Here is a 25,596-nt window from a genome sequence, read left to right on the forward strand (position 1 = left end):
TGTCGTCTGCCACAATTTCCTTCTCAAGCCGTGAAATCGTGTGCGCTCAATGTTGTTTCGGGGTAGTTTACAAATAATATTATAAGAAAATAATGTCGGAAGATAAGAATTTAGCTAGAGAAAGTTTAGCTAAAAAACTAAACGCCGAGGTGGAGGAATTTATAAACAGTAGAGAGAGAAAACCGTACACTGATGGCTGGTCCGAAGATAATTGGGAACAGGTAAGCCTTGGCGTCATTTTGCAATACGCCAATACATGACATTTGACGCACGTGGGCCTAAGCACGTGGCAACCTTGCAAATTCATTATTTTATCGCAAAATTTCTAAAGCTTGTTAGCATGATTACTACGCGTTTAATTATTGCCTTTGATGTTAAGACGGTGGTTATTTGCGGTAATACTTTTAGAGTTTTAGATCTGGGTTTAGTTTATATCATATCTCTATTGACATGACAATGGCCCAAGTTGCATGACCATACTATAGAGCTATATAAGTTGAGGGGGGAAACGTCACAGTTGGGCCTGCCAATAAATGGAGCCGGTTTTCACCCTCCCTCCGTGCGGGCCGCTGAAGAACTCTATGCTAAATTTCGTGCACAAGTGGCACAATAAGTGGGCGGAGACTGGTGAAACCCCGCCTCAAAAGCTCTCCCCCCCCCGAGGTGAACTAGCTCTACCTGCCCACTTCTCGAAGTATCATCCTTTCATTGTGGATGCTGGAAGAGAAGGATTACCTTTGTCTCTTCTATTTTTTTGTCGGTGTAACCAATTGGATTTGCATGACATCACACTTTCAAGATTAGCAAATCTTAAATGAGATCTTTAAGCAATATGATGTATGCAAAGGGTTGAAAATAGGGACTTGGCAATTCGGGCTTAACTCCGCCCCCAGCGCCATTATGGTATGTTTTTTTAACAGAATGAAAGCTATATAAGCCCCTCCTCCTGGTATGTTTTTTAGTACTAGTGGAAGGTAGCCTGACGTTGCATGACGTAGTACTGCCAAGTCCCTATATCCCTCATTAAACGTCATGCCTCCGGTTAAAGGGGCTGGCCGGAGCTGTTGGGGTGAAGGGGGGGGGTCAAACTGTTGGTTAGCATATTGCCATTCCTTATGGCCAAAGAGCTGGGTGTTTTCCCCCCGAACTAAGGGCGGTCTCCCCCCAACAGCGCCGGTGATCCCCTTTAACCAGTCAGATGCATTCCCCCACAAGCCTTCCACTCTGTAGAGTTTGCCGCCATTTTGGAGGAAAGGGGAGGGGTAATATTAAACTACACCCCTCTGACCTTTCTCTCTAAACATAGCTCATTAAATAATAAATATAAACTGATTTTGATCATCTTAGGAAATGCAAGAGCATCCTCTCTTCATGACCGAAAATGTAAAAGAAAATTCAGAATTGCCTCCTTTAGTTGAAGCACTTCAGCAATTGAAGTATGACCCGGCTGAAAACACAGCAGAAGGTGCATTCCTGAATCCTTAGTTTAGTCAACCTTTCTTACACATACATATTTAACCATACTCATAAAATGTACAGAACTTGCAACCAATTACAAAGATGATGGGAATCAGAATTTTAAATTGAAAAAATATAGATGGGCTATTGACGCGTATTCCGCAGGAATTAAACAAAAATGCGGGAACAATGAATTGAATGCCATACTCTACACTAATAGAGCAGCGTCACATTTTTACTTGGGAAATTATCGCAGTTCTCTGAGAGACGCTGAGGAGGCAGTTAAACTCAAATCTAATCACCTTAAAGCTCTCTTAAGAGCTGCGCAATGCTGTAAAGAGTTGAAACGTTTTCCCGAGTGTGTTTCATGGTGTGAAAAAATTCTGCAGGTTGTTTGTTTTACACAATTTCGTTAAAGAGAATTTATATTTAATTATTTCGGTTGAATTATTTAAGATTGAACCACAAAACGAAGTTAGTCTTAAGTTAAATGAAGAGGCTAATAATTTACAAGTAAACTAAGATCAGAAGTGAGATGAGACTAGAAGTGAATGGCTCTAGCATTGGTAATAGATCCTGGCATTAGTGAACAAATTTGAGGATTTTACGCCGCTTCAATCGCGCCTACGCTAGAGAGAAAAAAATTGCCCGAGTTCCAAAAACATTTCCTACCCCCTCCCCCTTCCCCTCAACCTAAAGCCGCAGAACACGGACGCGGGTGCTGGAATCTAGTTCGGCCGTCTACCGCCACGAGCGTCTCACGTTTTGGAGGGAAAATTCAGAAACCGCCATTAGAGGGCCAACCTTTGGTGTCTTATCAAGAATATTAATTCACTTTCGCCAAGTGAAGAATTTGGTTACCTCAATACTTCTAGTCTCATCTCACTTCTGCTAAGATTAAAATGCATGTGGCAATTTTTAATTTGCTGTTTATAAAATGTAATAATGTTTATAAAGAAAATACATGAAAGAGATAGAAGAAAACTTCTTGCCGAACAGAAAAAGATACAAAGCAAAGAAAACACATTGAATCTTGCGCTTCAGGTATTAACATGATCGCAAAGAATGATTTGTATCGTTTGGTTGCAATTTTATTCCATTTATTTAGGAAAGAAACATAAAATTCTATACGAGGGACAAAGACATCGATGAAACAACTGAATTTGACATTTTAGCTCAAACACATCCTGCAGCTGGGACTTTCAAAGTTTATCTTAATGATAATAAGCAGTTGGTGTGGCCAGTTATATTTTTGTACCCCGAACATGCGCAGACCGATTTCATTCAAGAGTTCATTGAGGATACGACTTTTCAAGATCATTTAGATATTATGTTTCATGAATGTAACACACCCGAGTGGGATACTGCTGATACCTACAAGCCGTACAATATTGAGGTGATATTGAATTAAATATAATTAGCATTTAAAAATTAAATTTAATTTCTTTAATTTTATAGATATTCTTTGAAGACTATGAAACGAAAGAACTGGTTAAAGTAAAACGAAATGCAACGCTGAAAGAAGCATTAGCTCATGAACGGTTTGTCATATTTTTAACACAACTTCCTGATGCTCTAGATTGCAGTTAAGGGATTGCTGATGATCTAAATACATTTACAGATTCCAAGTGTGGAGTGGTAATCCTGTTTTCTTACTATTGTCGAAAGATACTGAATATGCGAAAACTTTCAAAGAAAAACATGAAATTCTTTCTAAATGAAAAGCTAATATAATATATTTTATTTAGTAAACAATAAAAATGTGTATAATTTTATGTATATTATATAAAAGTTGTGTTGAATAAAATATTGAAAATACATTCTTGTTTACTTTCAAGAAAACAACAGAGAGGTTATACAGTATAGTTTCTTAAATGTGAATATGTGCTCCAAGTTTTCAAGTTTTTTAAAATTTGGTGTAGCACATTTAAAAATTCATAATGGTGATTGAATTAACATGTTAGCCACTTCAATTAATTCACTATTCCTCTGGTATACTTTCAAATGGTATGGTAAAACGGAGCCTCCGGGATGAACTAGGCCCATGCGTGTGGCGAAGCGAGAATATTTTTTTAAATAATTTAGTTCGCCGTGTTTTCCCGTTTGTGGGCGCTGATACGACCGAAAAATAAACAAATTTCAACCCCGGGACCCTGTCGACTGCTTAAGTATTTGGGCCAAGGTCGCGGATTGTAAGTATACGTTTTTATAACTCTTACTGAATTATTTTAATTGAAATAATTTATTTTGTTGTCATCAATACCATCTAACCGAAAGATTCAGTAAAAAGTGAATAGCCCCAAAAACATTTACGTTAATTTTAGGATGAAACTTTTCTCGATCATAAAAATTTTATGACTGACCCCTAAAATATCAACGATAATTTAAGGAAGACCCCTGTCACAACGGTAATATAAGCGCCATCTATGGTGAAAATATTTTTCCTAACAAACTGGATATTTCCCCACATAAAATTTGACATGCATGGGCCTAGTTCATCCCGGAGGGCTCCGCGTAAAAAGATTTTTTTAAAGGGAAAAGTTGTACCCTATTAAACGTAAATTTCATGACACTTCTCCTTCAAAATACTTCCGTGTAAGCTCACTTGATAAACACTACTTTCTCGTGACATTTATCATTGTGTAATGTGTACACATAATTCTGAAAGGATTGATACCATTTACACTACGAGGCGAGATTACTTGGTAATGCACTTTGTCCGCGAAGTAGCTTTGCCTCCTGGTATAAATGGTACCATAAGTTTATCATGCCTCTAAGTACACAAATACGGGTTACAACTGGGCATCTTCCGCAGAAGATCCGAAGAGAGAAAATTTTGAAATTTCTGTCGCGGTGCAGCCACCAAGCGGTCGAGACTATTACTAAATGGGTCACATGATAAAAATCATCCAATGGAATAAAGGAGAGTTTTACGTTTCGTATAGGCAGGCACTGGGGGGGGGAACGAATTTTACTTAAGCAACCCCAAAATCCCTCTCTCTCGTGAGATAGAGGCGGTTTCAGTCCTGAAACATTCTAAAAGGGATAAAAGAAACGCTAGGCTAGGCAGTACAATTTTGTATTGAAGTTGAGGTGATAAATGATACGGAGAGAGTATAGGGTTTCATTAAAGGGAGCCAGACAAACACTATTGCCATAGGAGTAGCAGCCATTTCTCTACTTAGAGGCATTATAAACTTATGATGGTACCTATCCTCCTTGTCTGAAAAATCTCCGAGTCTGAAAACTATGCATATATAAAACTAGTTTATCAAGTACACTTATTGAAAAGTAATTTAAAAAATCTTGCGGTGTTGACTGGGTAATTGTTTTTAGAAAATAATTGCTGTTCGAATCCTGTAATAGGGACTCTCTTTAGTTTGTTGTAACAAAAGTTTGTTACGTATTTGCATAAACAAAGCCAGGTTATGGATTTAGTGAATGGTACTTACGATGAACCTGAGCTTTTCGTAACAAGTCCCTCGTTAATTTTATCCAAGGTGATTGTGTGTGTTGTTAGGTAATCAGTCTCTATTAAGTTTCCTGCCATGTACCTGTCTAAGAGAGCTTTTACTTCTTTAAGCTCTCGATGAGCTAAATTAGAAATTTATATGTGAAAACATATTGACAATCTTGAAATAAAATAAAATGGCGTGAATTCAATCAAGATAAAACATACCACCACACCAAGTTCCTGTGATTGTTTTTCCACCCAGCATATTGAAAAAGTGCGTTTCGATCTTTTCGTCGTTGTCAATGAGACCAATCAAAATGGTTTGACTTGCACCGATTTTGCAACTTTCTATCGCATTTTCCTGAAAACGTTATTTAAAGTATGTTATGTTTATAAAGGGCATGTTGTTTTGCACATATCGGTATTCAGTCTTGGTGCTTTCTAACAGTACATTGTTGTGTCGCGTATTAGCGTAAGTTAATATTAACCCGCTAAAAGTAAAATACAACCAATGAAACAATTTTTTTCAGTGACCTTTGAAAGTAAGGTCTTCGAAGCCCGGCCACCGTTTTAGGTACTCTGTTCTGAGGCGGAACAAAGTGAACCAAACACATAGTCTTTGTGCCTACCAGTATGAAATATCTCCATGATGTTTTTTTAGGAATTAATATTTTATACAACTTTCAAATTCTGTAAAACAATGCCTAATTAAAGCTAAAATGTTCTGAACTGGCTTAACAGGTTCGAAGACGCAAACTTGAGGAACTAAACCAATTACTCTAGTGTTACTGGTATAAATCGTGTGGGTTGGTCAAATTCGGTAGGGAATCGTAACTGTGGGTAAACTCGTCATAACGTCAAACCCAGTTAAATGTTCCCATTTGAAATTGAAAATTATTATTCCCCTTGATTATAAAATGACGAGACTTACTGAAGTCCGTTTGCCACTGAAGCAAACAAAGGCGTAGTCAGCTCCACCACCTCCGGTCAAATCCTTAACAACGTCAGATATTGGTTTCTCGCATTCATCAGGATTTATGAAGTCGGTGCAACCAAAGATTTCGGCTATAATCAAGCCATTTTGATCTACGTCAACTGGTTGCTATCGCTATACATACCAATTTTGTATTTGTCCGTATTAGTATCGATTCCAATGATTTTTCTGGCTTCTTTTTCTCTGCAAGCCAAGGCTACGGACAGTCCAACCACGCCCAGTCCAAATATGACCACGGTGGACCATTGTTTGACTTTGGCAATGTTTTTGGCCGCTTGATAGCCAGTTGGCAGAGAACAACTGAATGGGCTGATTCGTTCTATTGGTGCTTTAGAATCGACCTACGTGAAACAAGATGTATTTGTTAATATGCCATTGCAGTTAAATTTTAAGTTATACCCTGATGACGCAGTTTTTCGGTACTACACTGTATTCGCTGAAGGCCGCCAATGGTCCTATCTTATAAATCTTTTGGCCTTGACAGGTAATTCGTGTTACATTGGCTCTGTTCTTGCTAATTATAGTTTAAAAAAAATTCAATTAGATAAAGAAGCTAATTAATTCAGGTATTCACAACTCCTGCCCTCCTAATACATTGGGAGTCCATTAAAAATATGAAATTATCAAATAATATTTTAACATAAATGTCGAAATCCCCGCAGTTAAAAAATTTAACTAATTTGCTCATCCCTCATTTTAGTGAATCGCGAGAATCCTCACTAAGTTGTGTCACACAATCTTTTCTTGGGGTCTACGCAGTCGTCGCATTCGCCGCATTGAGAATTCCAGAGAGTTATCACCAAGTCACCTTTAACAGAAATATTGTTATCAAGAAAAAGTTAAATTTGTCAATGAAAATCTGGTTCTGACCCTATCCTAAATAATTTTTTAACTATTGCTATTATAAGCTTCCACAACTATTCCTAACTTTAAACAGTACTGTGAAATTAACCGGGGTTCGAACCCCAAAAAACCCACAGTGTTTTGGTGGGAACCACTTAATAAAATATTCAAATTTGATGAATTTAAATACAAAAATAATAAATTTTTAGAGATAATCTAAGATATTTATTGTTTCAACTTCAACAATAATATTTATTATTTTTTTAAGATTTTGTATTGAGCAGTGACTTTTGAATGACAATTACTGCATTTCACGCAACTGCTATAGTTTAAAAAAAAAACCAATAAAACGCGGTGTGCTGGTTTTTTTTTAATAAAACCTGGATTTTTCGAACCCATTAATGAACTGGTTCCACGGCTTAGTTACACCCATTTCGCAAAATCAGAATTGGATCAAAGCAATTCATAAACATGGTTTTGACCCTTTGGACCTGTTCTATTACCAAGACTGCTTTCAAGGAGATCGTTTCGACATAAACACTGATAATACAAATTCTGATACTAGCTTGCAAAACCAAATATTTCATAATAACAAACCCGATAATTTTTATGGGACCTGTTTTTATGGGTATTTACCTTTTAGATATAATATCAAGGCAAAATATTTAAAAGGTTAAACGCTTATAGACCATTTCGATGTAACTAAGAAGGAAAACTTTGCCTTCTATCTCGCTTTTTGGCGCCTGCGCTGTAGTCTTATTGTATCATGTGAGTGCGCAGAGACGGCAATGTATCAATTAACCCCCCTTGTATGTCCCAACACAGAGAGTTTCCTACTCCTTTTTTTCATCGTAATGGCCTATTGGATGAAATTAAACTTACCTCTTTTGACATTTTTGACGTTTGACCCTACACTTTCAACAATTGCGGCACATTCATGGCCAAAAATGCATGGGAATCTCACTTCCGGGAAATTACCGGTCATCATTGCAATGTCACTGTAGCAGATACCGCTTCTTTCAGCCTAAAACCCAGGAGCGTAATTAATTTTCAAATTATTTTGCACAATTTCTATAATTGGGTTCAATCACACTTGATGAAATAGACGGAGCTAAATTTAATGTTAATAATGTTAAACATTATAGACCCTGTTTAAACAGGAATAAGAAATGTTTAAACAGTAATATGAAAGGATTAAACAGGAATAAGGAATGTTCAAACAGTAATATGAAAGGATTAAACAGAAATAAGAAATGTTTCAACAGTAATATGAAAGGTTTAAACAGAAATAAGAAATGTTTCAACAGTAATGTGAACGGTTTAAACAGAAACAAGCAATGTTTCAACAGAAATATGAAAATTCAGAAATAACAAAGGTTTGAAGGGAAATAAGAAGCGTTTGAACAGTAATAAGAATTCATCTAAGTATACTCAATCCGAAATCGTAATGTTAATCTCTATGGAGCTTAACATTACGAGGTGGATAATGTTTTGCGGGTTAGACCCAAGGTTTCGCGACCAAGGGGTACACGTTTTAACAACCTAACTTTACAGCACTAGTAAAGGCTTAAAAGGTATAGTATCTCATTTCTCGTAGTGTAAAGTTAAGTTTAATATTTTTAAAGCGCGTGGTAGCTCACGCGCCACACGCGCTACAATTTTTATAATTATCAGCTATTTTCACGCGGTTTAAACGTATATTTAGCATAGTGTGCTTTATACAGTGCATTGTATTTCCCGACCATTCCAACTGTAAGTTACGATTGGGTTTGACAATTCCAGAACTAATTTATTTCCTAAAAAATCGTTTCTCCTCAAAAAGGACCAGATATTAGATAAAAACGAGTTTTGCTTCGCAGTCCTTAAAAATCTGCATTTATACACAATCCTTGGCGAAACAAGGACACTTTTCAAACACAAAAAGGGCCAGAAATTAGAAATTATTATATGTATTGCAGTTTGAAATTAAGTTTAATCGATATGACAAATTTGGTTTTAATTGCGTAGTTCAAACGATTGTTATTATTAGACATTTTTCAACAAAAACGGGTATAAATGCGGCGTTTCTAAAACTTTATGGTCAGAATTGTCGCGCGTCTATTGGGCTAAAGGTTAGTTACAATCATATACTTAATAAGTACTACGCGATTAACGTAAATAGCAACTAGGGTGGGGATGGCCTCCATATTTCAAGATGGCAGCGGATTACAAAAATATTTCTTAATGATCATCTACTAGTTAAGAATAACGTCCCTGCGAAATTTCAACTTCCTAGGTAAAGCGGTTCGGTCTGGGCGTTAAATTATAAGTCAGTCATGATATAATTGTGGATGGAGCTAAAAAGGAAGTGGTAATCTTTCCGCATTCCCGCTTCTATTACGTCGATCATTTCTGGTACCATTTTTCCGCATTCTCCAAATGTCGGTCTCTATTGCGTCTGTCTGGGGAATGCTACATTCTTGGGGAAAGCCCTCCTGAAGGTGGTTCCCAACCCGTTGGTATGTAGTATCTACACTGTTAAATCGGCATCCTTGAAGTTTAGCGAACCTCGCAGCTGCGAAACCCCACCGCGCCGGCGCCCAGACTTCAAAGGTGCCGCGCGTTCCCTTTCGAATACCGTGGAATCCCCGTGAAGTATATACTTGGAAATATTGTTAGTTGACCGTAAAACCCTATAAGAAATTGATGATTTAGGCCTTCGCGTTAGAGACAAGTTTAACGGGAATTTTGCAAATAGCAGTATTTTTTTTTAATAAAAAGAATAAATTTTTATCGTAATGGTGGAATTCATAAACGTCGGACCAAACGAAATGTATTACTATTATTATTATTATCTGTTCCACCCTGAAAAATGCTAAAAGCTCATTTTGTATTTGTTCGCCTTAATTGTTTGATACGGATAAGTTTTTAGGAGAACATATTCTATACGATTTCGTACGTGAAAATCTAAGCTCAATTATCTCGAAACTCCACCTTTATACCCGTTTTTGTTGTAAAATTTCTACTCATAACAAATGTTTGAACTACGCAATTAAAACCAAATTTCTCATATCTATTAAACTTAATTTCAAACTGCAATACATATAAAAATTTCTAATTTCTGGCCCTTTTTGGGTTTGAAAAGTGTCCTTGTTTCGCCAAGGATTGTGTATAAATGCAGATTTTTAAGGACTGCGAAGCAAAACTCGTTTTTGTCTAATGATATTTTAGTCAATTTTGTAGCTTTCAATTTCATTAATTTCACTCTTTGTGTCCTAATACGTCATGGGTTCATGACCTTTTTAATGTTTGGAACTATTAATTTAAAAATATACACATATTTACACTAATAGGGAGAAGGCGTTTGTCAGGGAGGGAAAGAACATCCGACATCATTTTATACCTCTACTTAGGGGAGCGTTCGTAGGCGCGATACTGAAATTCCCCCGTTAGGGGGGTGGAATCGAGGTAAGAGATATAAGCCTATGACGTGGCAAGAATGGGTTTGCCCTCTCCCTATATAAGGTTAAGTTTAATCGTTTCCGTGTGCAGACTAAGGGTTATATCATGAAGTCCATCAACACTTGGGTAGAACAAACATATATGGGGAAATAAATAAATAAATAAAATCATCCAAGGCATTCGCGTGTAGGAAAAAATAGGCACTTGGTATAATGCAATAAAGGCCATGGTAAAAAGAACGATTGGAAAAAACGCAGCAAATTGGGGAAATTTGATTTGAATGATGATATACCAGATAAAGTACGTGAAGTCAAGAGTAATCAACACTCTGAGTGAGTCACAGGAGGGCATAGGTTGAATATAAACTCTAAATGGAGATATAGTCGATAAAATATTAAACATGAAGGTCCCTGGCACTTTGTCAAGTATATTTAAGTTAATGAGAATTTTAAACATTTAAATAAACATACCTTAATTCTTACTTCCCCATTTTGTGGTGGGGCAACTTGAACAGTCTCAATAACAAGCGGTTTATTGGGTTCCCACGCTACAGCGGCCAAACAATCTATGACCTATACCAAACCAAAACACGCAAATATTTTAAATCCAGAAGTAATAATTAAACACATTGAAAAACCAAGAAAGCATACCTTATTTTCCCGTCGAGTTCCTGGCATTTTGACGCTTAGACAACTTACTACAAAGTTTCCAATTAAAGAGCGTTCAATCTATCGACTGAGTCCCTTATTTATAACAAAATATTTTCAATTAAAAACTGTATAAACAGCTAGGTTGAATATTAGAACCTTGGAAACGTCACTGAAAATTTGTTAAAATAGAAATAATTTAACCATTCAAGCGTGATGTTCTTTAAATTGTAAAGCCACTTTGTGCAAGTTTTCTGAATACCAAGGATGAAGAGATTCGCATTTTGAGTAACATTTTCTTATCTATTGCTTTCCCCTACTAAAATTTATACTGCACCCTCAAAACGTATGCATTTAAACATTTTATCAAGGAACGATTATTAAGTTTATGAATTGAAATATCATAAAACTAAATTCTTGACGCAGGTTTTTTTTATATTTTGTAGTTATTGTGTTAGAAGGTTATATTTGAGAGTCGTAAAGAACAGTTTGTTGATTTGAGGAAGGACGCGTGGCAATGGTTTAAATGGCGATGAGATAAAATGTTGAATGAATGCATAAACCTTTTTAGAGGGAGATGTTTTATTGAACTAGTAAAAACATTGAATCAATTCTTTCTTTAAAAACAAGCATTATTGATTAATTTTAATTAAATAACGGTAATTATCGTATATACACGATTGAAAACCAAGGTTTACTGAATAGACGATTCAATAAAAGCTATTATTATTATCATAAGTTTATAAGATATTTTCCATAAGTTTGTCACTGGTTACTGAGAGCTTGGCATGAAGTGACGTATTTGAAACGTCATAGATTCTCGTGAAGCGACGCCCGGTGAGGCGCTGCCAAAGGCTTAGTACAGACTAGATAGGAAGATGGACTGCAAAACTAATCGAGAGTAGTCAATTCTCGCTTGTCGTTCTCGAACTAGCTTGAGTTGTAAATCTCTAGCATTACGAAGTATATGTAGTGTCATACTTATGGAACATATTTTATAAACTTATGCTATTATCATCGCGCACTCTCGAAGAATAGCCATAGTGACGTCAAAAACCAGAAAAGTATATTTTTGGTTGAAAAACTTCACGTCAAGTTCTAAAGTTTTGTTTGAATTGAAATTTTCAAGGTAAATAAATACGCAATAAGTATTTAATTTATATTTTAAGTTTGTAAGTTCTTATTATTTATGAAAACTGTACTCATGTTCATTTTATAATAGAAGGTGAAATGCAAGCATTGATATAATAGAAACCAGCGCTGGTAGGGGTAAATATTTCCGTAAAAAATAACTATTTTTCCGACGTTAAATTATGCTCCTTCCAAAGGTGAATTATACTACACCAGCAATATGCCTAAATCAATTTAAATTTTAAAACTACCGCTCTGTGTTATATCTTGAAATGAACCAGACAATTAAAAATGATCAAGTTTTATTTACAACGCATTTGACGTACACACGTAATGATAACTAAAACTTAGTAAGTTTTACCATTTTAAGGACAAAATAAATAATATAAAATTGTTTTAAAAATTCGAATTTTTGAAGACGTATCCATCAATACATTTCTGATTGTCCTAAGACCGCATTCTGCACCATTGATTGTCCCAAGACTCTAGCTGATTCGATTAGATCTCTTAAATCACCACGTCCGTAAGCCGCGGGATTACCGACGTAGGGAACGGATCTTCCAGCGGAGTTGGGTATCGATAGAGGATAGTATCCACCATATGGGACTGCAGGGTAATATGAAGGCATTCCATTGGCATCAACGTGAATACCTTGTGAATGTATTGGCATCTGGTAACCAGCTTTGAAACATAGAATAATTATTTATTATTCAATTGACACTAATTTTGACTTTGTTCAGGGGAAAATTTTGGTGATGTATTGTTTTGTGTTAGGGCGTCATATTAAAGGGAGTGTGAAGTGGAAAATCAAGTGATTTTTTATCGATTCTTCTAGTAATTATTACTTATTAGACTAGTGTACATAGTGAAACATCCAGGATATATGTCCGATTGATTTTAAAATTCAAATTAGGTTCAGATTTTATGGATAATTTGAAACTAGCCCCTCTAACCAATCGCGTAACGCCCTGCCTTCCTTTTAACAAAATCTCCGTTGCACGCTCTACATCTCGCGCCACGATTATCACTTCGCGAGAAACTTTTATTAAATCTCGCGCTAAATTTCATTCGACATGGAACGTGCCACGAGAATTTTCTTAACAAGAAGACAGGGTGTTACGCGATTGGTTGGAGGGGCTTATTTCAAATTATCCTTAAAATCTGAACCTAATTGGAATTTTAAAATCATTCGGAGATATTTCCTGGATGTTTCAGTATGCGGATTGGTCTTATAATTAGTAGAAGAATCGATAAAAAATCACTTGGTTTTCCACTTCACCCTCCCTTTAACATTATAGATACTTTGATGAGATTGGATTGCATCAAAATTAATGGGTTTTGAGGCAAACCAAGTCCTTCAAAGAAAGACATTTAAGCACTGTACGGGCATTGGCTGTACAGTCAAAGATGTACACCAATTAATTACCCTGAGGGATTTGCCCCTCGGGTTACGTTTAGTAATTCAACGTGTACTTAACATTATAATTAATATTTATTTTAATTATAGAAAAGCATTATTCTTACCTGGAAAATCTTGTGGTGCTGTTGCTCCATTTATGTATTGTCTAAGCATAGATGATAATGTATCAAGGTTCACCACAGGTTTAGAGTTAACATTTGCCAAAATAATCGCGCTCAAGAGAATTTTGAACAACATGTTTCTTTAGTTTATAGTAGCTCTGGACAGTTGGAAGGAACGGTCTTAACTCCTCTGAATAGTTTTTCGAATGAAGGTCTGGGCTCTGGTTTTTGTACTAAATGTGCCTTTAGAAGTAGTATCTAGATCATAGGTCAATTCACTTTGCTGTTTAGAATGTATCTTTGGACATAGAGATTAGGAACGGACATCAACAATAGTTGCTTTCACCATTGTATAAATAATGGCACAAGTTCTAACTTTGACCTTTATACGATATTGATTTCGATAAGTATGTTAACAATCCTTTTGTGATAATGTTTCTACAGGGACCCCCGACCACGAAAACCGAAATATAACAATTAAACAGACTACAGTAACAGAGACTAAAGTTCGCCATCCTCTTTGTGGCGGACACCCGTCCCTCCCCCTTTTTTATGACAATGACCCTTCATGGAAATCGCGGCTGCATAGCTCGTTACAGCATGGAGAAAGGGGTTACAGTTACTAGCCTGATACTAGTTAGTCTGTACTAAGCCTTTGCCAGCGCCTCACCAGGCGTCGCTTTACGAGAATCTATGACGTTTCACCTACGTCCCTTCAGGACAAGCTCTCATAGTAACCACTAACAAGCTTATGGAACATAGCTTATGAACTCATGGTATAGAGTAATTTCTTTCCCATATACGGCAACGTCATAACCCTCTATCTCTTACCTTAGTGATATCCCCCTTCCCCTTCCCTTCCGGGGGCAAGTAGAATTCTCTAGTACAAAGTTGCCCCTAACGTAGGGGATACACAGTTCACTCCCCCTCTCAACCGAAATTACTCTATAACCAGGGATAAATAACGACATTTGCCCCTGGTACTACCAAAGCTGACCCTTGGTAAACTTGTAAATAAAAAGATCCTTATTTGCCTTGTACATGAAACACAGCATATCTTTGTTCAAACATGTGTAACTAGAAGAGTCAAAGATCACATTTTAAACTCCAGCATACAATTAAAGTAATCTTAAATTCTTAGGTTTAATTTTTCAGTATCTTCTTTTACATAAATATAAAATTTTCGAGTTCAATGCTTTCTTTAGATGCCTATTCATAATTATAGGTGGTCCAAAAATATCGTTTATATACTATGGTTTCAAATTTCAATATTGAGTCTTGAATTTATTCGTATTTCTTTTATTTTATCGACAAAGTATCGTGTATGTAAACATTTTGAAATCTATGAAAGGCCTGGCTTATTTGATAAACATCAGAAATGTCTAAAACTTTTGTAACCGCAATTATAGTCCCTTTTATCTTATAAAACATATTTGAAATACTCCAGCCCTCGGACAGTTTTGTAGCTATAGGCCTCCGTAATTAAGATATTTTGAAAGCCGAACAAGTATTTAAATCTGGTCTTACCTATATTCAGTGTTTCAAAAAACATTTACAAGAAATTTTGTTCGTTGCTCTCAAGAAACTACATAAAAATGACTCCAACAACTACTGGAAAAGTAAATAGTATTATTAACCCGTCATTTAATTTACATTTGCTAATATGTTTAGCGCTTATTTTCAACACCTTGTTTCCACATAGAATCAACAACTTTGCTATAACATCATTTTTCCAATTTAAACTAATTCAAATAAAACATTTTTATTTAGCCAATTAAATGCAGGGCAGCAGTATGTTGGGAGCCTGGAAAACCCATGACGCTTGAAACAGTGACTATTGACCCTCCGAAAGCGGGAGAAGTTAGAATTAAAGTAATAAAATTGAAATGAATATTTTTACTATTAAACATCTTTAAATAGTATCAGAAGTATATAATACTTCTCTTCGAGAGAAGTGTAAAACAAAGCGGGGTAATTGTAACATGATTCTTCCCAACATCATTTTACAATTGGAGCAAGGTTACTAAACCGAATCAGATACGCGATAAATAGTTCCCTCATTAATACTCTATTAGCGCTTAACTATTTGCCAAGGCGCATGCGCTTGTGGATTTTTGTCCCACGTCTAGACAATCAAGGTTTGTGCAGGCTGATTGCTGGGGATTTAGTACCAAACAGTTATAGAATTCACCCCACGGTACTATGCCCATCTGAAGTTTGATGAGCAGGAGAGCAAACAAAAAGAGTGAGCCTGGGAAGAATCATGTCACATAACTGAAGTATTAATAGGGTACAGAGTGTCATAATAGGCAGTGTGTTTTGTAACTGGTAAAACAAGAAAATCATGAAGCTTCTTTGAGACATTAAAACCTTTGAGGTCCAATTTTTATGAACTTAACTGTTCCAAGTGCACCATCTATCTGTCCACCCATTTAAAATGAAACATTTTCAAAGTTTCATAACTATTTCTGAAGATGGTTTCAGCCGGAATTTGCGCGTCCGATTTAGGGTTTTATTTGGGAAAGTTTCCAAAGATCGGTTTCCCCGTTGTATTGGGCCACGAAGCAACCGCCATAGTGGAGAGTGTTGGCGAAGGAGTTGAAGAATTTCAACCAGGTCGGATTAAAGCGATTAAAGTCATTCACAATAAAGAAAGTGTAATGTTTTCTTTGTGCTTCCATTGACAGGAGATGCCGTGGTTCCTCTATGGAACCCCAACTGTGAAACTTGTGACAGATGCAAAAACCCTGATATCAATATTTGCAAAATGTTTTTGTGAGTTAATTATATTGATTTTTTTTAAAAGGTGCAAACAAGTTTATTATAGATAATGAAATATCTCAGAAAATTAAATAGAAGTCTCAAAAGCATTTGGTTTGATATTTATATTTGCCGGTATTCGGTTTTTGAAGATCCCATATGAATTGTACCATTTATAACTTGTATTTTTAAGCAAAGTGCAACAGTAGGTCTTACCAGATGTATATAATACTTTTAATATAAGTGTACCAACAAGTAATTGTAACATGATCCATAACCGAATCACATTCGTGAAAAATAGTTCCCTCATCTATTAGCGCTTAACTCTTTGCCAATGCGCGCTTGTAGATTTTTGTCCCACGTCAAGACGAGGTTTGTGGGTTCATTGCTGGGGATTTAGTGCCAAACAGTTATAGAATTCACTCCACGGTGCGATGCCCATGCAGATGAGCAAACAAAAAGGGTGAGCCTGGAAAGAATCATGTTACACAACCAAATTATTATAAGGATGCAGAGTGTCATCCTTCCATTATCCCCTTCTGGTCTTATTGGCCAAAGTTTCAGCTATAACCAAGGCAAAAAATATAACACTGTGTTACTTTTGCCAAGGCCCATACGCAATCGCCCACATGTTTTGAACCATTTCCGGCTTTTTGCAGAATCAAATAAACGCGCGTGTTTAATTTATTTTAATCTGTTTGTATTGAAGGGTTTTTGCTGAGGGTAAAATGCTGGATGGTACAACTCGCATATCGAAAGATGGTCAGTGTATTCGCTCGCAGACTTGCCTATCGACCTTCAGCGAATATAGCGTCGTATATGCCTTTTGTCTTGTTAAAGTGAGATACCTATGATATATGACCTTTGAACAGAACAAATTTGAACTCGGTCACCTATATAGATAAACCCTGCAGCTCTATTGCAAAATCTGGCTCCTTTTGGTTGCTGCGTTCCAACTGGTTACGGAGCGGCAGTCAATACGGCCAACGTGCAACCGAATTCCACCGCTGTTATCTGGGGTTTGGGTGCAGTTGGACTTTGCGTGGCTTTAGGTTGTAAAAGAGCTGGAGCTTCCAGGATCGTTGGTGTCGATATTAATCCCGACAAATTCGACATTGGTACATATTTTAAGCTTAATAGACAAATAAGTTCATAAGATATGTTCCATAAGTTTGTCACTGGTTACTGAGAGCTTGTCATGAAGTGGATTGCAAAACCGAGTGTAGTCAATTCTCGTGTCTTTCTCGAACTAGCTCTTAGTAAGTCATTACGAAATGTAGGAAGTGTCATGCTTATGGAACCAGGGATAGATTTAATTTTAGAAGTGGGAATGGAGAACGGTTAGTATTTACTTCAGTCCGACTCATAGCCCAGTATAGAGCCCCTCCCTCCAAGACGTAACGAAAATTTTAAATTATCTTATTGGCTCACTTAAACTACGTTTTGATGACGTTGCTGACGGGGAGGGCGAAGAATACGTAATTCTCTTTTACCTCTGTCTGTATGACCCGTCTCTTCTTTAATACCCCTCCGTCCCGTGGAAGGGGGTCCGGGACTTTGACGCGCGCCCAGATTACCCTGTTCTCCATTCCTACTATCCCTGATGGAACATATCTTGCAAACTTATGGTAGGACAAACTACCACGTGGTTTACTCCTTTTTCCGAAATATATTTGGTCGATTTTGCCTAAGAACCCTATCTACGATTTTTCTCTCAAACTAGTTTTCAAATCTTAGGACATAGCGTTTGGGAAACACTGATCATATATATACATATATTTTTTGATAGCTAAGAAATTCGGTTGTACCGAGTTCATCAACCCTTTGGAAATTGATAAGCCCATTGTTGAGTTAATCCGCGAAATGACCAATGGAGGAGCTGATTACACATTCGTCTCGGTTGGAAATAAGCAAGTTACCGTGAGTTGGTGAAACAATAACATTTTTCATGGGTCACTATCATAGATTTAATTCACTGGGATGATACAGGAAGATGCCATTGACTCCTGTCATAGGTCAGGTGGTATCTCCGTTCTTATTGGCATGATTGGCGGTGATGGTAAAGTGGGTTGTCGGCCCTCAAGTCTCATTTATGGCAAGACGTGGAAGGGTAGTTATTGTGGAGGTTAGTTACTGTGGGGTGTTTGTATTCTCTCACATTCTTGATTAACTGGGGATATACTCGTAGGCTACAAAGGTAAAGTTGGTGTACCCAAATTAGTTAACAGTTACTTAGCCGGAGAACTACCAGAAACTGATCTACTGATCACCAACGTCATCGGGTTGGATCAGATTCAGGAAGGATTTGAGCTACTGCTAGCTGGGAAACAGTAAATAAGTTTCTATTATATTTTTAACCAGTGCATGATCAGGTTTTAAGACTAAACTATTATTATATGAAAACTATATCGACTCTTTTCTTTTTTCAGGATACGAACTGTGATTCACTTTTAATTAAATATTCTTTACAAACATATACTGTAGCTTAAATTTTTAACAATTAATTCATTGTTGTGGAAAATTCCGTCTTGAACTGATACTTCATTCATGTAGTCACTCTACACAGGGATAGATTCATTTTAGAAGTAGGAATGGAGAACAGAGTAATCTGGGCGCGCGTCAAAGTCCCGGACCCCCTTCCACGAGACGGAGGGGTATGAAAGAAGAGGCGGGTCATAGCGACAGAGGTAAATAGAAATTACGTATTTTTCCCCGTCCCCGTCAGCAACGTCATCAAACGTAGTTTAAGTGAGCCAATAAGATAATTTAAACTTTTCGTTACGCGTTGGAGGGAGGGGATCTATACTGGGCTATGAGTCGGACTGAAGTGAATACTAACCGTTCTCCATTCCTACTTCTAAAACTACATCTATCCCTGACACTGTGGCATTTTTAATGTAGTTTGCAAACAAGTCTGAAATGTAACATCTGTTATCATAGTTTAAATTAGAACTATCCAAAATAAAAACAATCTTAATCTTACGGTTAATGTTTGGTTTAAATATTGATACGTATGTCCGTTAAGTTCCTTGCTCATGATGCAACATACTCTAGAGATGGCAGTTTTACGGATACTCTTGCAAATGGCGGCGTAGAGTTTGTCCTGACTTTCCAACACGTCATCGCCACCTAGAATCTCCTTGCATTTCACTGCCGCATCCTAAAAAGGGATCAAAACATCCGAGCTAACAAACTAAATGACTTAATTTATTATCGCAACCTTTGTATCCAGTCCACCCTGTGAAACAGCGCAGTTTATAACTTGATTGAAACAATATCCATTAGGAATTTTAGCTAATAACGATAATTAATTTAATCGGAATCATTAATGTGATAATTAATTAAAATATAACTTACGACAACGATATTCAATATGATATTTAGCCATTTTAAAACTTTCGCTGGGACATTGCGATGAACTGCAATTTGTTTTAATTAGAATTATATTAATTAAAAGAATTCCAATAATCAATATGAAATGAGAATTCATTTCCTCAACTAATTAATTATAACAGTAATCGTTAAATATTGAATATTTTGAACCTACACGCTATTAAAGTTTTCCTGTAACTTGAAAATTGAATGTTATCGGGTCAAAGTCTGAAGTCTTGTAAACATCAGCATTCAGGACGTACAAATTAAAGGACTACTTCAACGTTACAAACTACTTCGACGCAAAATAACTGTCAGCCAAACGTGATTGTTATAAAATTTCACAATTTAATAATTCCCAAAATTGAAAATTAGATTTAATAATTTTGATGACTTCCGGGATAATTTATAGCCCAGTGGTCTTAAAGTTTCTACAATATCCTATGTTTTGTTAAATTCATAAAAATATTCTGTAAGATCCTATAATTTTGAGTTTTTGACAAAATATAACTTTAATATGAAAATGATGTAAAGTATCAAAATAGGCCTAACCGTGGTGCCAGCGTATAATTTTCAAGGAAAAATGGCAACTCAGAAGCTGCGTACTATTGGCCGCGTGTCCAGCTGAACAAAAATCATTATTGCTCATTGCAAGTTCATTTTTTCGCTCATTGAATAACCCCTAATTATCGTTTGATTAAATTTGAAAATTAGATTGTACATGCAGATATTTCTAGATAGGGTGAACCAGACTACGAATTAGTTCCCAAAAGCGTAACATAAAGGTTTTTTGCTCAGCAATGCCATAGGTCAGGAAAAAGCTGGGAAAGTAGCTATCATTGTAAAGAAACTTTATTTATTTATCTTATAATACAATTATTGTTCTCGAAATTCAATGATTTTGCTTTAATATAAAGATATCTTTATTATTATCCATTTTAAATTAATTGAAATTACAAAAATTCATTTCATTCATTTTTCTGATTTTGGACGCATTCCTCCACCTCGGGGTTCATAGAATAACATTCCTTGAAAAAAAAAGGAAAGAGTAAAATTAAATACATGGATAATCTCATTAATATATTCATTTAACCATGAATTTGTACGTTTGATTTCTACTGTCAGTTATTTTTATAAGGAGAAAGAAACTTGTAACCATGGTTAAACCATAAACGCTGGATCTCTAAAGGGACCCGAAAACGAGATAGATTCTTCCCTTCGTTTACAAAAATATAAATAAATAAAAACCGGGAAAGGCCAAGGTCGATTATTTTTTATGAAGAATCAGAAAAGACCGAATGGCCTTGAGCCCTTGACTGTTCCCAAATTCACAGCCCCCATGGTGATGCTATGCTTAGAGAGGACTCGCCTTGTTTTCCGGTCCCTTAAGAAATTCAGCGTTCATGGTTAAACAGATAGATGTGGTCGATACTCACTAAACCAGCTGAAAGTTGGGTATCCGCCCCAATCCCAGCCTTAGCTAGTACATTTGCGTTGCAGCAAACTAGGTCTTTTATCACCTAAAGTGTTAAAATGAGCGTAATTGTACATTAATAATTAGAAAGACAGTCCACTAAAAACTTTCATCGAGGACCATTCGAAATACTTCAACTAATGTGCAGGTGTTGTGCAGGGATAATTTGTAGCGTTGGCAAAGTTATTAAATGAGTAGTCGCAAAACCTTTAATTGATATGGAGGGCTTCAATTGCATATATATGTTTTTTTTAGTAATTTTTTTCAATTATATATATTGAAAAAAATTACTAAAAACAACATCAAGCAGATGTTTGAAAGGGGTGGGTCCGAAGATTATTTAGAGTTTAGTCACTTTACTACATAGACGGGAAACTCATCCCGCATCCACTCTAATAAAACACCGGGATAATGTTTAGACTACTGTTACGAACACCCGCTTTGTAGGTCCGGCCTGGGAGGACTTCGGTTCATTAAGTTCCTTCAATTTTCGAACTATTCATTTAATTTATCTACAAGCGCCTGAAAATATCGTATCCCTGCTTAACACCAACGCGTTAAGGCCCATCCAGACTAGAGTAAAATCTGACATTCACGTCGGTTGTCTCGTTAATTTCGTTTCATTGACACGTGTGAACCGTCTAATTAAGCCAGCAAATAAACTTCACACACTTGAAAGTAAGATTATAGTCTAGTATAAATGGGCCTTTAGTAACGGAGAAGTAACTAAACTAGTGGCTGTCGAAGATTTCCATCTTGTATAAAATAATAATTGTTTTATACTGTTATATTTTTCTCCATTCCCTTGAGAAAGGTGTAAAGCTCTTTGTAGTCTTTAAATTTTTCACCGTCATCCTTTAAGTCCGTGGCGCAAGATTCCATCTTATCCAGCAGTTTCTACAAATACAATACAATGTGAACAATCGAGGGTGTTATAACTTTCAACTTAAGTACAAATTAACCAATGGTAAAAAAATAGGTTTAAACTACAGTATTAACCTTTAGCAGTTCAACAACCTAAAACAATGAAACCGTGGCTGGGGTGCAGATCATTCAATGTCTTGTTTAACCGCTCAACTTTCAACTATATAAATCCTGGGGCGGATCTCAGTCTATCTGTTATTCTGACCTAAAGTAAAACAACTTCAAAAGCTCCAAACGTTGTTCCCCTGAACACTAACTCCCTTGCTTGTAGGAGAAGAGTTTATTTATTAAATCTTGAATGAATGTATAAATGGTGATTTTCCCTGATTAACACTACAGTTTTCTTTGTCTATACAAGCCCTAACCAGAAGTGATCTTTCCTTCGCTTCAATTACACCCTAAAAAATTTCTTTTTCAAAATATAATAATTACGACCCATAAATTCTCAGTTTTCACGGCTCGTTTATTTAAGGATTGATAAATGATATTTTCTACAAATCCGCTCAGCATAACGTTCCGCGTCAAGGGACGTAATCTATCACCTCACCGCCAATGAATCTTCTTTGTTCACAAGGATGTGATCAAATTACTGACATTACTTTGTCAGGGTAATTGTCGGTTAGTTCGACTTTGTCACTGAAGCATTCACGGAATTTCTATTCTAAACGAACTTGATGATGCGCCCTAACCAAAAGTGATCTGCCCCTTGAATTAATCAGCTCCTAAACTATTACTTTTGAAATATTATTAATTTGATTTAAAAATTTTTTTTTGTGGATGGTTTAGAAAAGGCAGGCAAAAGATATTTTCTACAATTTAAACACACTTTTCGTATCAAGTTCCACGTCGAGGGTCGGTAATCATCTTTGTTCATTTCAAAGTGATAAAAATACTGTTATTACCTTGTCAGAGTTGTCCTTTAGTTTGACTTTATCATAGAAGCATTCGAGTAATTTTTCAAAGCACTCAGCCGATTTAATTTTTCCACCTTTTAATTTTAGAATATTTCAAATTATTCATCCCGACTGACGAATTCGAAAATATCCAAGGCTTTTTAGCTTACCGTCTCCTTCTCCTGGTTCAGGCTGCATTTGCATCAACATTTCTAGTTCTTCTGGACATTCATTATCGGTCAAAACTGCCGAGACAACGAAAAGCAGCAGGAAAGGAATTATAGAGCTAGTGGCAACCATTTTAGAATATTGGAAATGAGGTTTTGAAAATTTATTTAAAGTTTTATGTTGAAAATTAAAGGTCTAAGTTAATTTAGTTACGAATCTTAATGGAGCGGTAAACTTTGTACCTTTAATAAGGATGTTCTTTGATTTAATAGTTGGCAGGTCCCCAATTGACCCTATATGAATAAATATTAATCAAGTATTCCCGGAAAAAATACATTAAGTGTATAACATTGCTGGGATAAACAGTTTTCGAATTAATCACGAAAATATAGGCCTAATATTATATTTTTTAAATTTATTCAAAATCTTAAATATTTAATAATCACTTTTTGGTTGAGTACGTTGATTAATATAATTACAAATTTATTTATTACGATATAAAGTTTGCACCAAAGGGGTTAGAGATATTACCTCCCCGTTTCTTAAGTTTAATCGTTCTTCAGGGCTGCCAGTAATTTGTGAGAGCCTCTCAGATTTGGAACTGAATGATCTGGATCGAACGGAACTTCAAAGTTTTCAGTCTACTGTGGATAGCGGTTGAATTGCACTCACAATCGACTGGCAAAACTTGTTCGAACACTATTTATAGGGCCCAGCGTGTCCCGTCAGGTTCTTACTTAAATATGCACTAGTTTTGGCAGAAGTCTGATGAGACTAGATGTACTGAGCTAACCAAATTCTTCACTTGGTGAAAGTGAATATTCTTGATAACGCACCATCGGTTGGCCCTCTAGTGGCGGTTTCTGAATTTCCCCTCCAAAACGTGAGACGCTCCCGGCGGTAGACGGCCGAACTAGATTCAAACACCCGCGTCCGTGTTCCGCGACTTTAGGTTGAGGGGAAGGGGGTAGGAAATGTTTTGGAACTCGACCAATTTTTCTCTCTCTAATGTAGGTGCCATGGAAGCGGCATAAAATCCTCAAATTTGTTCACTAGTGCCAGGATCTACTACCATTGCTAGAGCTCTTTACTTCTAGTCTCATCTTACTTCTGGTTTTGGTTAACTTTATTTAACTATTTTCTATATTGTTAAATTTTTAACAGTTTAATTATCAGTTAAATAAACTTAAACTGCTCAGTTTCGGTGTAAAAATTGTTAAGACGACCATGTTTATTTATATGAAAACAACCACTTCAGTAGACTATAAACTTTATTTATTTTTAAACATTTTAACATTTTCCAACTTTTCTTAAACAATCCTGAAAAATAAATGAACATTAGCAGAGATATTATCAAGAATTATAACAATCATAATTGCCTACTTTGCTCATCTTCATTTGCACGTTAAAGCTCAGGCCTCCATTCTTACTTGCCACCCTGGAGAGGCAACAGACATAGTTTATAAATTCTTGTAATGGCTGCGAGAAAGGCTTAAACATAAAATTTCAAACATATGGTGTTGATGTTATCCATATGTTCCTGAAATATCGTTTTTACTAACTTCTTGGTAGGTGATGACTTTTAAAGTTGAAGCCGCTATATCCTCAGCTATTTTTGGAATTGGATTTGATTTCAGTTTACGGTTGCAAGATTGGACGTTTCCCCTTACCTGATTAGTATTTGAAAGTAAATAGGCTAAATAGAAAACACTAAATCCCTTCAAAATAACCACAAACCCTTAACGTTGGATTTAGGTCGTTGATTTTCTTCTCCATGCAGCTGACGTATTTCGTGGCACATTTTTGTGATTTTAAGACGGCTATGGATAACATACAGAAAAATACAAGCTTTACAAGAGGGGGAGGGGCGTAGTATTTTCTGCTTGATTTAGGGTTAAGATGTAACACCCGGGATGTGGACCCAAAGACAGTACTAGTGCACCAAGATCCTTATAGTTCGAAGTCATATCTAACGTCTTTGGAACCACATGACCTTCATAAGACATCAATACCAGAATCTATTTTAACCCCGACTTTTGAAGGGTCTACTGTCAATAAAATGTACAAATAGACTATCAGCTCAAGAAAAGCCCATTCTTTCTTCTCTTAGACCACATGGTGACTTGGTAGGTCAACCACCGTCGTGTTGATAGAAATAATTATAATGGACAAAGAGCATAGTTTTTCTTGGTATAAAGGAAGAAACGAGCTCTTTCTTGAGTATGGACTCACATTTTTCCTGTTCCATGTGTTTAAGTAAGGTACTTCGGAGTTTAGATGGACATTCCCCGATACTTTTAGAATAAATTAATTCATATATGGCTATCAATGACAGAAATACCCGTAAGACTACGACCTTCATTTTGCGAGATAAAATTGCTCGGCCAAGTGTAGGTATCGACTGACACGTATTGTATTTTAGTAGTTTTTGCTTTAATTGCAAAACTGGACTTTGCTATCATAATTTATGAAAGCTGGGTTTTGTGTTTAAATAATAAACGAATTTCATGGAAATT

At 36.2% G+C, this 25,596-nt stretch overlaps 7 protein-coding genes across 9 annotated transcripts; 2 read left to right on the forward strand and 5 right to left on the reverse strand.

The window, feature by feature from the left end:
* Positions 1 to 12: 12 nt before the first annotated feature.
* On the forward strand, positions 13 to 3,276 carry Dpit47 (DNA polymerase interacting tpr containing protein of 47kD). The gene is made up of 8 exons (XM_089848424.1): positions 13 to 221; positions 1,348 to 1,465; positions 1,540 to 1,847; positions 1,915 to 1,971; positions 2,416 to 2,502; positions 2,567 to 2,854; positions 2,917 to 2,999; positions 3,080 to 3,276. Exons 1-8 carry the CDS (start codon positions 93 to 95, stop codon positions 3,177 to 3,179), a joined length of 1,170 nt encoding a protein of 389 aa, XP_089704550.1. The 5' UTR covers positions 13 to 92; the 3' UTR covers positions 3,180 to 3,276.
* Positions 3,166 to 11,133, reverse strand: LOC149713484 (alcohol dehydrogenase class-3-like). Its single transcript, XM_089848447.1, has 11 exons — positions 10,997 to 11,133; positions 10,841 to 10,933; positions 10,661 to 10,762; positions 7,632 to 7,773; positions 6,627 to 6,714; positions 6,306 to 6,420; positions 6,031 to 6,247; positions 5,844 to 5,977; positions 5,138 to 5,273; positions 4,911 to 5,052; positions 3,166 to 4,815 (listed from the first exon to the last, which is right to left on the reverse strand). Exons 2-11 carry the CDS (start codon positions 10,865 to 10,867, stop codon positions 4,791 to 4,793), a joined length of 1,128 nt encoding a protein of 375 aa, XP_089704573.1. The 5' UTR covers positions 10,868 to 10,933; positions 10,997 to 11,133; the 3' UTR covers positions 3,166 to 4,790.
* A 1,262-nt stretch (positions 11,134 to 12,395) lies between these two features.
* Positions 12,396 to 13,625, reverse strand: LOC149713485 (uncharacterized). Its single transcript, XM_089848463.1, has 2 exons — positions 13,493 to 13,625; positions 12,396 to 12,649 (listed from the first exon to the last, which is right to left on the reverse strand). Exons 1-2 carry the CDS (start codon positions 13,623 to 13,625, stop codon positions 12,396 to 12,398), a joined length of 387 nt encoding a protein of 128 aa, XP_089704589.1.
* Positions 13,626 to 13,954: 329 nt separating this feature from the next.
* On the forward strand, positions 13,955 to 19,228 carry LOC149713486 (alcohol dehydrogenase class-3 chain L-like). Its single transcript, XM_089848438.1, has 10 exons — positions 13,955 to 15,108; positions 15,260 to 15,361; positions 15,964 to 16,105; positions 16,177 to 16,264; positions 16,959 to 17,088; positions 17,151 to 17,367; positions 18,039 to 18,169; positions 18,239 to 18,374; positions 18,438 to 18,579; positions 18,679 to 19,228. The coding sequence occupies exons 1-10, from the start codon at positions 15,085 to 15,087 to the stop codon at positions 18,701 to 18,703; spliced, it is 1,137 nt and encodes a 378-aa protein (XP_089704564.1). The 5' UTR covers positions 13,955 to 15,084; the 3' UTR covers positions 18,704 to 19,228.
* Positions 19,024 to 19,807, reverse strand: LOC149713487 (uncharacterized). The gene is made up of 4 exons (XM_089848453.1): positions 19,607 to 19,807; positions 19,470 to 19,543; positions 19,233 to 19,409; positions 19,024 to 19,163 (listed from the first exon to the last, which is right to left on the reverse strand). The coding sequence occupies exons 1-4, from the start codon at positions 19,737 to 19,739 to the stop codon at positions 19,119 to 19,121; spliced, it is 429 nt and encodes a 142-aa protein (XP_089704579.1). The 5' UTR covers positions 19,740 to 19,807; the 3' UTR covers positions 19,024 to 19,118.
* Positions 19,808 to 20,520: 713 nt separating this feature from the next.
* LOC149713488 (uncharacterized) lies at positions 20,521 to 23,369 on the reverse strand. Its single transcript, XM_089848475.1, has 6 exons — positions 23,323 to 23,369; positions 23,083 to 23,157; positions 22,922 to 23,007; positions 21,879 to 21,992; positions 21,058 to 21,141; positions 20,521 to 20,649 (listed from the first exon to the last, which is right to left on the reverse strand). Exons 2-6 carry the CDS (start codon positions 23,120 to 23,122, stop codon positions 20,590 to 20,592), a joined length of 384 nt encoding a protein of 127 aa, XP_089704601.1. The 5' UTR covers positions 23,123 to 23,157; positions 23,323 to 23,369; the 3' UTR covers positions 20,521 to 20,589.
* Positions 23,370 to 24,332: 963 nt separating this feature from the next.
* LOC149713489 (uncharacterized) lies at positions 24,333 to 25,577 on the reverse strand. 3 transcript variants are annotated; one of them, XM_089848512.1, is made up of 5 exons: positions 25,313 to 25,577; positions 24,818 to 24,900; positions 24,643 to 24,750; positions 24,464 to 24,518; positions 24,333 to 24,400 (listed from the first exon to the last, which is right to left on the reverse strand). In XM_089848512.1, the coding sequence occupies exons 1-4, from the start codon at positions 25,440 to 25,442 to the stop codon at positions 24,507 to 24,509; spliced, it is 333 nt and encodes a 110-aa protein (XP_089704638.1). In that variant the 5' UTR covers positions 25,443 to 25,577; the 3' UTR covers positions 24,333 to 24,400; positions 24,464 to 24,506. The 3 variants fall into 3 exon arrangements, with proteins under 3 accessions (XP_089704638.1, XP_089704629.1, XP_089704622.1); XM_089848503.1 differs by having other exon boundaries at positions 24,344 to 24,400; positions 24,464 to 24,559; XM_089848496.1 differs by having other exon boundaries at positions 24,344 to 24,400; positions 24,464 to 24,571.
* Between the last annotated feature and the right edge of the window lie 19 nt (positions 25,578 to 25,596).

This window comes from Phalangium opilio, unplaced genomic scaffold, assembly GCF_054372755.1.
Source record: "Phalangium opilio isolate 3A_F unplaced genomic scaffold, DU_Popi_V2 ptg000009l_1, whole genome shotgun sequence".
NCBI lineage: Eukaryota > Metazoa > Arthropoda > Arachnida > Opiliones > Phalangiidae > Phalangium > Phalangium opilio.